Source organism: Vicia villosa, unplaced genomic scaffold (assembly GCF_029867415.1).
Source record: "Vicia villosa cultivar HV-30 ecotype Madison, WI unplaced genomic scaffold, Vvil1.0 ctg.003080F_1_1, whole genome shotgun sequence".
NCBI lineage: Eukaryota > Viridiplantae > Streptophyta > Magnoliopsida > Fabales > Fabaceae > Vicia > Vicia villosa.
This window is the reverse complement of record NW_026706109.1, coordinates 240,674-253,978: the sequence shown is the minus strand read 5'-3', so window position 1 is coordinate 253,978 and position 13,305 is coordinate 240,674. Positions and strand designations below refer to the sequence as shown.

General features: G+C 31.2%; 2 protein-coding genes and 1 long non-coding RNA gene across 4 annotated transcripts; 2 read left to right on the top strand and 1 right to left on the bottom strand.

The window, feature by feature from the left end:
* The first annotated feature begins 4,210 nt into the window (after positions 1-4,210).
* On the top strand, positions 4,211-6,549 carry LOC131640377 (uncharacterized). The gene is made up of 4 exons (XM_058910779.1): positions 4,211-4,581; positions 4,666-5,255; positions 5,454-5,969; positions 6,229-6,549. Exons 1-4 carry the CDS (start codon positions 4,350-4,352, stop codon positions 6,385-6,387), a joined length of 1,497 nt encoding a protein of 498 aa, XP_058766762.1. The 5' UTR covers positions 4,211-4,349; the 3' UTR covers positions 6,388-6,549.
* A 4,236-nt stretch (positions 6,550-10,785) lies between these two features.
* On the top strand, positions 10,786-11,612 carry LOC131640372 (uncharacterized). 2 transcript variants are annotated; one of them, XR_009295234.1, is made up of 2 exons: positions 10,786-11,004; positions 11,296-11,612. It is a non-coding gene; the product is annotated as an uncharacterized LOC131640372 (long non-coding RNA). The 2 variants fall into 2 exon arrangements; XR_009295235.1 differs by having other exon boundaries at positions 10,786-11,009.
* A 481-nt stretch (positions 11,613-12,093) lies between these two features.
* On the bottom strand, positions 12,094-12,765 carry LOC131640371 (protein RADIALIS-like 3). The gene has a single exon (XM_058910773.1). The coding sequence runs from the start codon at positions 12,497-12,499 to the stop codon at positions 12,206-12,208; it is 294 nt and encodes a 97-aa protein (XP_058766756.1). The 5' UTR covers positions 12,500-12,765; the 3' UTR covers positions 12,094-12,205.
* Between the last annotated feature and the right edge of the window lie 540 nt (positions 12,766-13,305).

The window sequence follows — 13,305 nt, the reverse complement described above, 5'->3', positions numbered from 1 at the left end:
CAGTTGTCTTCAAATACAACTACAAGTGAGCAAATAAATATGCCTAATAGTACCTTCATCTGCTGCATCTCTTTCTTTCATCTGCTGCATTAATTCTTCTTTCTTTTAATTAATTAACTTGTAAATGATCATTTTTTATCTAATAAGGTTTTTTTTTAAAATTATTCCACGTCTAATTTGATAATCAAAATAACACTTCCATTTATTGAATTGAACAATATCTTATCATTGTTAATTATTCCAGGTCTAATTAGTATATGGTAGCCGCTGTCATCTATTATCTATCTCACTTATCAAAATTGAGACACTATAATATTTTTTTATAATAATTTTTACATTAACTCAGTTGATCAAAGTTAAGTGGAAAACATCAATTTTCATTACTATTGTAACAAAGTTCAATTGAAAGGATGAAATCTATTCAGAGTTTTCTAAGTTTTTTGACAAAAACGTTGGTTTGTTCACTTACTTGGTTTAGAGTTTTGGAACTAATCGAAATGTAACTCGGGTATAAACAATGTCAATTTATAACACCAAAACCTATCAAAACTTTTTTAAATATTGTTCAATTCGAAATATGATAAACTTGAATACTAAATAATTTCAATAGCAGTATAAAGTGAAACACGCATAGGATATTTTGAAACACACATAACTTCATTATGAAGGAAAATAGCTCAGCATAATTAAAAACGACAAACCCGTGATATATAAAACTACCCACCAACTACATTGCAACACTAAAACAAAACAACAAATTTGAGACACAATTAAGTAGAACATTAAACTAAATAACTTAGACATTGTCATATGGTGTCGTAGTTTAAAGCAACTCCAACATCTCCATGATTATTTATACTGCCAACACATAACCACTATCCTTAAAATTTGATTTTTTTTTTTATATAAAGTTTTCCTTTTATCTTAAATTTTTAAAAGGTTTATATTTTGATTATTTTAATTATTATCAATCTTTATTATTTTCATAAATAAAGAAGCCTTGCGTGTGGGAAGACATGAAGTTTTCATTGATTCTCATTTTTTTGCGGTAACTCTTCCTCTTGAACAAGTATGTTTGTGTGGTATTCAATTTAAACATTTATTTTTGGAGGTCCTAATACCCATAATTTTCATAAATTTAAAACATCAATGTATGTTTTCCCTCTAATTTACACAATTATTATTGAAAGTACATACTTTTAACCTAAATTTTGAATATTAGAAAAAGGGTAATGCTAACGAGTGTCCCAGGAAACTTGTTAAGAGTTTAAAAAGGTAAGCAATACTTATATTTATTGTTTTAAAAATGGAAATAATTGACTTTTTTAAATAATAACAAGTTTGTTTTATTAAAATTGGTTGTATTCAATGTATTGGATATTGAAATAAATAATTTGTTTAGGGTATATTTTCTTTATATGGAATGCTTAAAGAGTGCCCCTGGGGCACTCGTTAGCATAAGTGCATAACCCTTAGAAAAAAATATTAAAATGAGTGTTACTTTCATGTGCAATTTATCTCATTAAACCCCTATTTAAATTTATTTATTTATACATTTATTATGATTTAAGATAGGGTCATGCTAACGAGTGCCCCAGGGGCACTGGTTAAGCATTCCAAATATAGAAAATATTCTTTAAATGAATCAATAATTTAAACTTCCAATGCATTGAATACAAATATTTTCAAGAAAAACATACCTTTTATTTCTTAAAAAAGTTAATTATTTTAATTTTCAGTATATTTAATACAAGTATTTAATAAACAAAATATACTATTTTAAACTCTTAACCAGTGCCCCTGGGGCACTCGTTAGCATTGCCCTTTAAGATATATGTGTTTCTAATGTAATGTTTGTTTATGCCAAATTTTGATTAATAACGTAAAAGAAATATTAAGATGAGTATTACTTTAATGTTCAATTTATATCATTTAATACCATTTAACTTTTATTTGTTTATAATTTTTTTCAGATTGATGAAATCCTAAATGAAGAGTCATTGATACAAATTTGATGAATGTATGTTATTTTTTATAATGTCAATTTATTTGATTTAGTATTTAATTTGTATTGATTAATTTTATTTTAATTTATTATCTTCCATAAAAATTAAGTTAGTTAAATTTATTGGTAGTTGATACTATTAAAGCCACTAAGTGTGACAGAAACTTATTTTTGAAATTTTATTATATATTATGCGTCTATTTAAATTTAGGTGAAACATTTAAATTAAAATGAATATAATAACCCGACAAAATCGCCCGCAATTAAATTGTTTTAATTTTTTTTACGGTGGATGCAGTTATTGAATATCTATATTTTTTAACAAATGATTAAATGTCTATATTATTTAAATTAGTATCACTTATAGTAAATTCACACAATTTAGTAATTCTTTGCATTTTATATAATTTTTTTCTCAATTTTGTAAGCAATTTACTCTATGTTTATACCCAAAATAAAATATAAAAAAATATTTAAGTATAATTTTAAGAGTGAGAATATGTTTATTTTTTAAAATATCTCTAAGAAATTATTATAAACAATTAATTTAATTTATTATTATTATTATTATTATTATTATTATTAGTATATATTATTATCAAACATATTAAATTTTATATAAATTTAAAATTATTGTTAGTTACACTTTTTTAAAATTCTATTATATTTTTTGTTTAAAATTTTTCAATGAAATATTAAATAATTTAAAATTTTAAAATTTTATAGAGTTAAACAAAATTTTTCTAGACAAAAAACAAATAAAAAATATTCATTTAGAACTAAAATTTTAAGTTACCACAGAGCGTATATATTCATTTATAATTGAAATTTGACGGGGAGTTGTCATATATTGTAGGTTTGTAAAAATTGTAAATATGATATAATAAGAATGATTTAAAACTGATATTTGACGGGAAATTGATTTTAAAATTAGTTATTTGAATTGGAAAAATAATTTTATTTAAATATGTAGTTTTAAAATTAACTCATCTGGATTCAATTGAACTTCGTTAACTCATCTAGATTCATATGAATTCACGGGTAGATGTAAACATATCTATGAGATATCAGATATGGACTATTCAATTTAATGTCTATCTTTTAAATATTTCTCTTGCTGCTGTTTTATATAATTGAAGTTACAGAATCAACTGTACGATTTATTGTAAGTTTGAGTCAATGCTTAAAAGTTGATGCATATTATTAGCATATATTTGTAACTATGTCAATGTTAACCAATTGAAGAATGAATTCAAACTTTACCGAGTATTTGATAAAAAAAGCTTTGGCTTTCTTATTTCACTCTGTTATTACTTTTCTTCTCCCCTTTGTTCCTTTTGTGTTAACTATCAATCACTTTCCCTTATTTTTTTTGGTCACAAATTGTTAGAAACTGGGTAATAAAAACTGCATTAATTTGATTAATTTATGGTAGTACACTAAAAATGTGATGGTTTTATATATTAATGAAGAAGGTATGAAACTGCTGTGTGTGTAGTTAATTTTATATAGAAGGTATAAAACTGCCATGAAGTTCTAACTTATAGAGAATGGAAGTTACAACCACACCATTTTTTTAATTATACTGCGTTTTTATTTAAATGTAATTAAAATGAAAATAAAAGGTATTTTGGAGAAAAAAATAGGCCAGCGCTCTTTATATATAAGCATAGAAGTATAGAAATATAAATATTGAGAGTTGAAGCGGTATAAAATAAAGGTAGGTTTTGAGAATTTCAAAAACTATTTTCTTCTAACTGATATTGTAATCTCTTATAACAAATTTTAAAATACAGTGAATCAAAGAGTTGTTTTCTTTCGGACATAGATCAATTGGATAAACAATTTCTTTATGTTCTTACCTATTAGTATTATTTTTATTGTTTGACAGTATTTGATTGATTTTCATTATTCTTTGTTCCAAACATTAAAATCTTTGCGTGTAAAATTTTTACTTATCTTACACCACCTCATGCTCCTCATTTGTGTCTATGAGTCATACTCATTCAAAATTTGTTAACATTGACAAAGACTTCTTTTCTACACAATAAATAAAACAAACAAAAAGGAAAAGGGGGGTGGGGACTAAAGGGAAAGGAACAAAACATCCTTCACCTTATGATAGTGATTCATCCGCGGTTCTAACTTTTATTATCAATAAAAATAATACTCCTATAATAATCAATAATAAATGAAACTACAAACTCATTGAGTAAAATACAATTGATTCAATTTCTTTTAACAAAAAGTAGAATAAATATAGGGAAAAAGCCATTGGAAGGTGCTCCTAACATTAGAATCAGACCCTCCACCATGCTCCTTTGCCTTTGAGGAGAACAAGGCAATGAAGAAACAACTTCCCATGTTGTTTGTGTTCACCAATGTACTTCTTTTCAGTGCCTTTCTTGTGTCCATAGCTCAGTCTCAGAGCAATGTCTCAGCTGTAGGAGACCCTGGAATGCAAAGAGATAGCCTAAGGGTAGCCTTTGAAGCTTGGAACTTTTGCAATGAAGTTGGTCAAGAAGCTCCTCACATGGGTAGCCCAAGAGCTGCACAATGTTTTGATCTCTCACAAGGTAACCTTAATCACATAAAAGTCTCTTAAATTTCATATAAGTCCTCAAATTTTCATTTTTGATATTTTTTTGTTGTATGGCCAGATTCTGTTATTCATAAGGTGACAGAAAAAGATAACAAACTTGGTGTAGGGGATCCATTACCTGGTTTTAGACCAGAAGACATAAACAACATAGACCTCTATGCTGTTCAGAAGGAAATTTATTTAGGTTCTTTATGTGAAGTTGAAGACACACCAAGGCCATGGCAATTTTGGATGATAATGTTGAAAAATGGAAACTATGACACTAGGTCAGGTTTATGTCCTAAAGATGGTAAAAAGGTGCCACCTTTTAGTCCAGGAAGGTTTCCTTGTTTTGGAACAGGTTGCATGAACCAACCCATCTTGTGTCATCAGTGGACACAGGTGAAAGATGGTGTAATCAGAGGAGGATTTAATGGTACTTATGATTTGGATTCTAGTTGTGGAAATAGTGGACTTGGTAATGATGATAATAAGCTCTCTTATTATGAGGTAGTTTGGGAGAAGAAAGTTAATGTTGGTAGCTGGTTGTTTAAACATAAGCTGAAGACTTCAAAGAAATACCCTTGGTTGATGCTTTACCTAAGAGCTGATGCAACTAGAGGATTCTCTGGAGGTTACCATTATGACACAAGGGGGATGATTAAAACTGTAAGTCCAACCTTTCTTTCAAATTCTAATGGGATGTCGCAGGTTGAAACTCGCGCCTCTGTAGTCTAATGTTTCTGTACAGTTACCAACTGAGCTGGTTTAATGAGACAGAATGATTGTTTATTTACAAGCATTTTAATTTCTTTTATTGTATCTGGTTTGGTTAGACAAAACTAACAATTTGGTTTTATAATTCAGCTTCTAGAGTCACCAAATTTCAAGGTGAAATTAACCTTAGATATCAAAAAGGGAGGAGGATCCAAGAGCCAATTCTACCTTCTAGATATGGGAAGTTGTTGGAAGAACAATGGTGCACCATGTGATGGAGATGTAGTAACTGATGTCACTAGATACAGTGAAATGATCATCAATCCAGAAACTCCAGCTTGGTGTAGCCCTACTGGTTTAGGAAACTGTCCACCATTTCACATCACACCAGATAACAAAAAGATATTCAGAAATGACACTGCCAATTTCCCTTATTCAGCTTATCACTATTACTGTGCTCCAGGCAATGCTCAACATTTAGAGCAGCCTGTAAGTACTTGTGATCCTTATAGTAATCCTCAGGCACAAGAGATTGTTCAGTTGTTACCTCATCCTATTTGGGGTGAGTATGGTTATCCTATCAAAAAAGGCGATGGTTGGGTTGGTGATGCAAGGACTTGGGAACTTGATGTTGGTGGCCTATCAAGTAGACTTTACTTCTATCAGGTCAATAATTTAATTACCACTCTATTTTTAGAAACTCATGACTCATCATATTACATCACATACATTTTATTAGTATTGAGTTTGGCAAAAAAAAAAAAAAAGACGTGTCTGTGTCTGTGTCCGCGTCAGACACAGACACCGACACTTGTAATTACATTCAACGTGTCAATTTTGATATGTGTTCATGCTTCATACGATGACGGTATAATGTGATTTTGTCTAACTCACTGTGAATCTAAAAATACGAATTATTATGCAGGATCCGGGCAGTTCTCCTGCGAAAAGAATATGGACATCTATTGATACTGGTACTGAAATATTTGTGAGTGACAAAGATGAAGTGGCAGAGTGGAGTATAAGTGATTTTGATATTATTGTAACAGAACCAAGAAATAGTTTGGTGACACATGTTTGTTAGGTTGTGTGAAAGAAAATAGGATTGAAAGTAAAGTAAACTTTTGGGATTAGATAGTCCCCAAAGTTAAGGCTTCTTTATGTTCATTGTCAAAAGGAATTGCTCATTATTGAAATTGGATCATAGGATCCTGAGGAATAAAGTATGATAAAGAATTTTCTTTCACTTTTTATTTCTTTTGATGAAATTTTGTTACTTTTTATCAGTAAAATTCAAACTCAATAATACCACTGGCTTACGAAATCCTATCATGTTATGCACCAACCATTGGTGCTAGGTCAGGGTAGTACATATACATGTTTTCTAAAAGCAAAATTGTCATCAAATAAAGAAATAGAGTCACCAATTCATGATAGTGTTTTGAGACTTTTAGTACAACGACAGCAAATAATACTTGTTTGGTTTTTGGACAATTTTTGAGCGGCATGTGTCTGGCACCTAACTAGGTTAGAAGTAAGCGCAGATGTTTACAGCTTATAATACAAAAGGAGAATATATGGTGTCAACCCAAATTTAACCCGACACTCCCCTAAATATTAACTTGTGAAATATAAAAATCTATTTCACTATACTACTGTAACATTTTTAGTTTTTTTTTTAAAAAAAAAAATCTAATTTATACTGGATTTTTCATTTAAACGATCGAACTTATCACTAGTGAGTATTCAATCTCATTGAATTTTTATATTTTTATCGATATTTTTTTTGGAAAAAATATGCATTTTTATCGATTTTTTTAGAAATGTTCAGTAAAAACTCACATTTTTTTTAGAAATGTTCAGTAAAAACTCACGTTTCTCATGTATTTTTACTAGATATTCTAAAATTTTCAGTTAAAATACATTCCTTCTATTGAATATTTTGAAAAAACTAATAAAAATGCATGGTTTCTCCCAGATATTTTGAAAAAAACTGGTAAAAATGCATGTTCCTACGTATTTTTGAAAAAACTGGTAAAAATGCAACTATTATACTAATGATTTTGAAAAAACCTATAGTGAAAAAATGTTGCTTAGGTTATCTGAAAATTTCAAAAAACTCGAGAAAGTCCTGAAGTTTCAGGATTTTTAAAAAAATCTGGTAGTTTGAATTGCATTGTTTTTTGTATTTGCAGTGAGAACCAAAGGATCAAACGACACAGTTGCTTCTAGGCAGAATATCAGAGTTGCAGGTGCTGCACAGAGGACTCGTGCGAGGGGAAATGACATCGACGACTCGCATATCCGGGTAGAAAAAGTATTTCCGACCGATTCTCACAGGAGGTGGAGGACGACCAAGAAGTTTCGCGCACCCCACAGTATCCGACATAGAGGATCTAGACATAATAATGGATGGACTATATATCCTGATGATGAGCTAATTATTGAGGATGCTCTGGAAGTAATTGAGGATGACATGCAAATGGTGGCCGAGACAGAGGTGCCCCATCATTCTAAGACGTATGCTCCGACTAATACAGAGGTTACTCCTCAGCCAAATACTGAGGCGTCTGATACAGGTGATATGGAGGTTACTCTTTTTGCTACGAGTGATATAGAGGTTACTTCTCCAGTTGATAAGAGGTTACTGCTCCGACTTCGATAGAGCTGTTTGTACACACAGATGAAGGGTTTCCTAAAGGGCCCAATGAACCTTCTGTGCTCACTAGATATGTCGATCATGTGGCATTCAAATTTTGGCAAGGAGAGTTATGTGTATGTTCTGTTGAACATGACTTTATTTATTATTGATACGTTGAAAATAGTTGATGCTTTTTTACTTTGTTTGTTACAAGACCCAATTTAGTTGAAGGTGGCCACCCATGGGGGAAGATGAAGAAGTTCTTAGATGCTCCGATGCCATGGGAGGTCTGGATAATTGTCAAAGATTGTGGTCTTCTTTCATTGGTATAATGTTTGTTGACGATGCTTAACGGTCAGTTATTGACAACCTTTGTTGAGGGATGACACCAAGATAAATCTTCCTTCCACCTTCTGTTTAGTGATATGTCAATTTCCTTGGATGATGTCTCCTTTTTGTTCCATCTTCACCTGACAGGTAGTTTCTTCACTGCTCTTCTCATTAGTCAGCAATTAGCATGTATTACTGCTATACAACACTTGTTACTGAGGAGTGGTGATAGAGGAGCTTAGGGTTAACAGGAGAGCTCACTTTTGCTTATCTTGGCTCCAAGATAGATATGTCGATCTAGTGCATCAACCTATGCATGAGGAAGCTTCTAGGGTATACATGCTACATCTTGTAGGATGTACTATCTTAGCGGATAAGTCTCATGCATATACTGATGCAAAGCACATGTGACTGTTTAATAGACATGCCCATGTCAGTTGGGCATGGAGGTGTGTTGCACTAACTGTCAGGGGTTCAATGACACTTCACGTTTTTCTAGTTATCCGCGATGAGATACCTTAGTGGATAGACACTTACCTGAGAAGTTTATGCACCAGTTTGTGTATGTATATGACATCCCAAGACCAATCCCTACTATTTCATATGAGGGAATTGATAGATGGTTTGTTGGTAACATTATCAGCTCTATCCGTGCCATTAAAGATCATGCATTGGAGATTCAAGTCCCTATGCAGTGTGTGGATGGGTACTTGAAGTGGTACTTTACTGTATCACATTCTCGCTTTACCCCACCTTTTGAGAATGGAGATAATGATACACCTTCTCATGTTGGGGGACCTTCTGATGATGTGTCACCGCCTTCACTGCCTCCATATGTTTTAGATGACCAGCAGCGGTTGTAGATGATATAAATCATTATGGATAACCTAATGGATTTGGTAAACTCAGATGGTGAGGTTTATACTTTGGCATCACTTGCAGCACACTTATCCCATTGGGGACCTATGTAGATATTATTCTTATTTTTGTATCATTTGTACATTTGTATATTATGTGTATTATTATTCACACATTTGCACCATATAGTTTATTAGATAATATTTTGTCACTTCCATTATTGCATGATGAACATAACTTAACATTTGACGAATAGCATAACACATGACGATCAACATAACTTAAGACAGACGTTTACATAACTTAAGAAAACAATAATAAATAACAAAACCTAAACACTACTAGATAATTCTGAACGCTTTAACATCTTGATTATGTCGTTGAAAGATCTAGAAATTATCGTAACAATCTCGATCGGCCCATTTGTTAGCCTATGGTGATATGTTCACCACATAATCTTCAAATCCTCGTCACTTTTCAATTCAATACGGTCGTATTTCACCATTCCATCAGTATTAATCCATGGTGCAAGAAACTCGATTTTACTCACATTTTTGTTCCCGGTGTCGGGCAACATATTATTCAATTTGGATCTCAGAAAGCGAGACATTTGGTGCCCTACGTGAGCCCAAAATCAACAGGATGTTCACCCTGTTGAAGTTCACACATGCCATAAACGCATTATGAGACATTTTAAGATGTTATTATTAATAACACATGATCCCTATTTATTCAAGTTTGGATTCATTATGGACCATACACAATTGTCGGTGCAATCACAATTGTACAAAACAGTCAGAAAAATCTCAACCCTTAAAATTAAACTACCGAATTTTTACAGATCCTCTATAAATCTGATAAATACACGAGGTTTTTTAAATAAAAAAACTTGTGATTTTAAACTATCGGATTTTTCAAGACTTTGCAAAAAATCAATGAATAACGTGGTGTTTTTAAAAAAGATCAATAAGTGTTACCACACATCAAGATGCAATAATCACCATACACCAACCCATGTAATCAATACTCATATTTGCAACCAGGACCCAAACCAACAAACAATCTAACAACAATTTCCAATTGATTCCAATACAACCATTTTAAATAATTAATTTATTAAAAATTATTTAGTAAGTATTATTTTAAATATTTTAAATAATAGAAGTATTAATAGGGTAAAGCAAACACAATAATAGAAAGTTTGTCTTGAAAGAAACCAATGAAAACATTAATTATATATTTTTAATAAAAATATTACTCAATTTTCAATAAAAAAATTTTATATTACCCATATTAATAATATGTAAACAAGAAAAAAAAAAAGGGTGTGAATGCAAATTTAATTGGCGTTGTGCATTGTAATGGGTCGCCAATTGGATTGGTGGGCTTTTTTTAAATAAAACATGTTTGAAAGTATGATAATTTTGAAATATATATGGGGCAAAAAGGGGTCTTTTGGGATATTAGAGAAAAAGTGGATTATTTTAGAAAAAATTCTCAAATAAATAATAGATGGATTAAAATTGAATTAATAAAATATAGGAAGCATTAGGTGTATTTAATAGAAGAATTATTGATGATGTAGTACTAGGTTTAAAATAGTAGTACACTTGAGGTCTCATAGAATCCAGTCTTGGAAATAACCAACGGCAGTAGTACCATAATAATAGAAAAAGTAGTACACCTCAAATTTCATAGTACTACTACATGCATGTACTGCAAGCTTGCAAAGTACAAACATTCCCCTTTATACGATTACATATAGAATCACAAGGAATCCATTATATATATAATTTAACAAACCAAAGTTTCAATGAAAACGCAAACTCAGCGATTTTTACATGAGTAAGAGAAGCTGCTTAAGGAAGAGAGGTAAGGTAATGTAATTTAGATATAGAGAAGGTTGGGGGCTTGGATTAATAGTTAGAGGCAGGGAACAGGCTGAGCATGGATGAAACTATCAACAGATTAGATAATTGTTGTGGCTCCACTCATGCACTGCCTCTTCCCTGGCTCTGTTGACATTTTTCCGTAGTCCATTTCCTTTTCTATTATTCTTTTTTATGATCGAATACTGATACGATCTTATCCTATTTTTAATTCTTTAGAAAGCTATAAATCCCATATAATCATGGAACAAATGATTCTAAATCGTGATTTCAGACCTTTATTTTGCAGTCAAATGTGGAAAATTACTTGATGCAGAAGCAATTTCAATTGTGACGCGGTTGCAGAGACTTCTAAAAATTCTATATTGCAGATGCAATTACGGTTGTAGAGGATAATTAAACACTGAGCAAAAGTATGGATAGGACTCACGGGGCTGATCGCGATGCAACACATATGTCAATTATCATTTCATTCATTCTAGTTTCAAATGCCTCTACATTTTTATAATAGGCTTATAGTAGGCTTATTCTGTAACTTCTTGTACTGCATAGTACATACCTATTTTTATGCTAAAGTGTGTGTTTGGATCCGCTTTTGAACACCAAATATTACATCTTAATGCAAGTTACTTCAAAATCCTGAAGCTCCAAAACTAAGCTTTTGCTATCAAAGCTAAGCAAGACTAAACGTTGGCTAAGTCAATTTATCATACTCCATTGGAATATAAAACACAGAAATTCTGACAAAATAACGGAATAAGAAATATATTATTTTAAATAAAATTTGTAACTTATACTATATGATAAAAATACTGAATTAAAAAGGTGATTATAATTAAATTTTAAATTGTACTTCACAACTGCAATTGCAATGGCGGTATTGTTGATGCAATAATTTCCACAATCGCGTCAAACACTAATTGCGGTGTGATTAAAACTAACACAGTTTCTTAAATATTTTTTATCAAAAATCAATTTCAAAATTGCGCAACCGCAACCACAATTTAAAGCCATGATTAATGAATAAGAGCATAAAAAAATCCAGAACATAACACCAGCAAGCTATAAATCAGAGTAATGATATGCTGTATGGCCTCTTAATTCAACAGAGCCAAAGCCATGAATGAGAGAATACACATTAAAAGAAGGGACTTACATGGTTGTATTTATTGTATTATATTATATCAATCAATATTATCAGACAAGCACAAGGATTCAGTAAGATCAACAAGAACACCTCTATGATGATCTTCACCCAACTTATGATCAAATTTTCCAGATTCAATAAGTTCCAAATCCTCCAACAATATCACATAATGCTCTTCAACTTCACCGGCACTCTTTTCTCCTCCAACCATAGCAGCAACCATCTCCCACCTTTCTGGATGCCTCTCATCAACTAAAGCCAAAGCTAGCTCAAACAATTTGTTCTCTTTCCAACTCCAACCACATAACCCCTTTGGAATATCATCATCCATAGGATTCTAACTCCTAAAGATGATTGATGGAAAATTTAGTAGCATTACATTATGATAAAATAATTTACTAATTTTGTAGAATCTTGATGATTGTGTTTTCTTCAGTCTTCACCCTTTGGTGGAGTCATGTACCTGAAAAAATTACAATCATCTTATCTTTGATGTCATTAGAAGGGCCACATGAATGAGATATATTGAGATTAAATAAAACTCAACTTATGATAATGATAGATTGATTATTTTGGCCCTAAAACAGTATACTGATAATATAATATAATGGACAATATACCTCATTAGTATCTCAATATTTATTTCCTATTTAAGCTATGATTGATGTCATGTGGTCCTTGATTTTTTGAGCCGGCTTCATGATATTTTCGGACATGAAATGAAAGAAGTAAGGCCAGAAATTGTTTATCCATAATTTTTTTCCTTTCAAAATTTTCAATTTTATAGCTTGCACGAATTGTAGGTGAATTTGTGGTTAAGATTGAACAATGTGTTTGATCTTTGTGGAAGATTTGAAATGATTCGATGCTTCACCAACCAGAGATAGGTCACTTTCGATTGTGTAGTGTAGGGTCTGGTGAAAGGGTAAGATGTGGAAAGTAAAGGAAGCTTATAAACAAGAACATTAGGGAGATTAGAATGAAAATTTACTTTGTTTGGAAAATTAATAAGTTCACCAATATGGATAGAAAAACAATTTTGACTTTAACTGATTGTTTATTATGTTGAAGGAAAGGAGGGTTGGTAACATCGATATGATCTTCCATTTGTAAATAATCTATGTTGGACTTTTGATA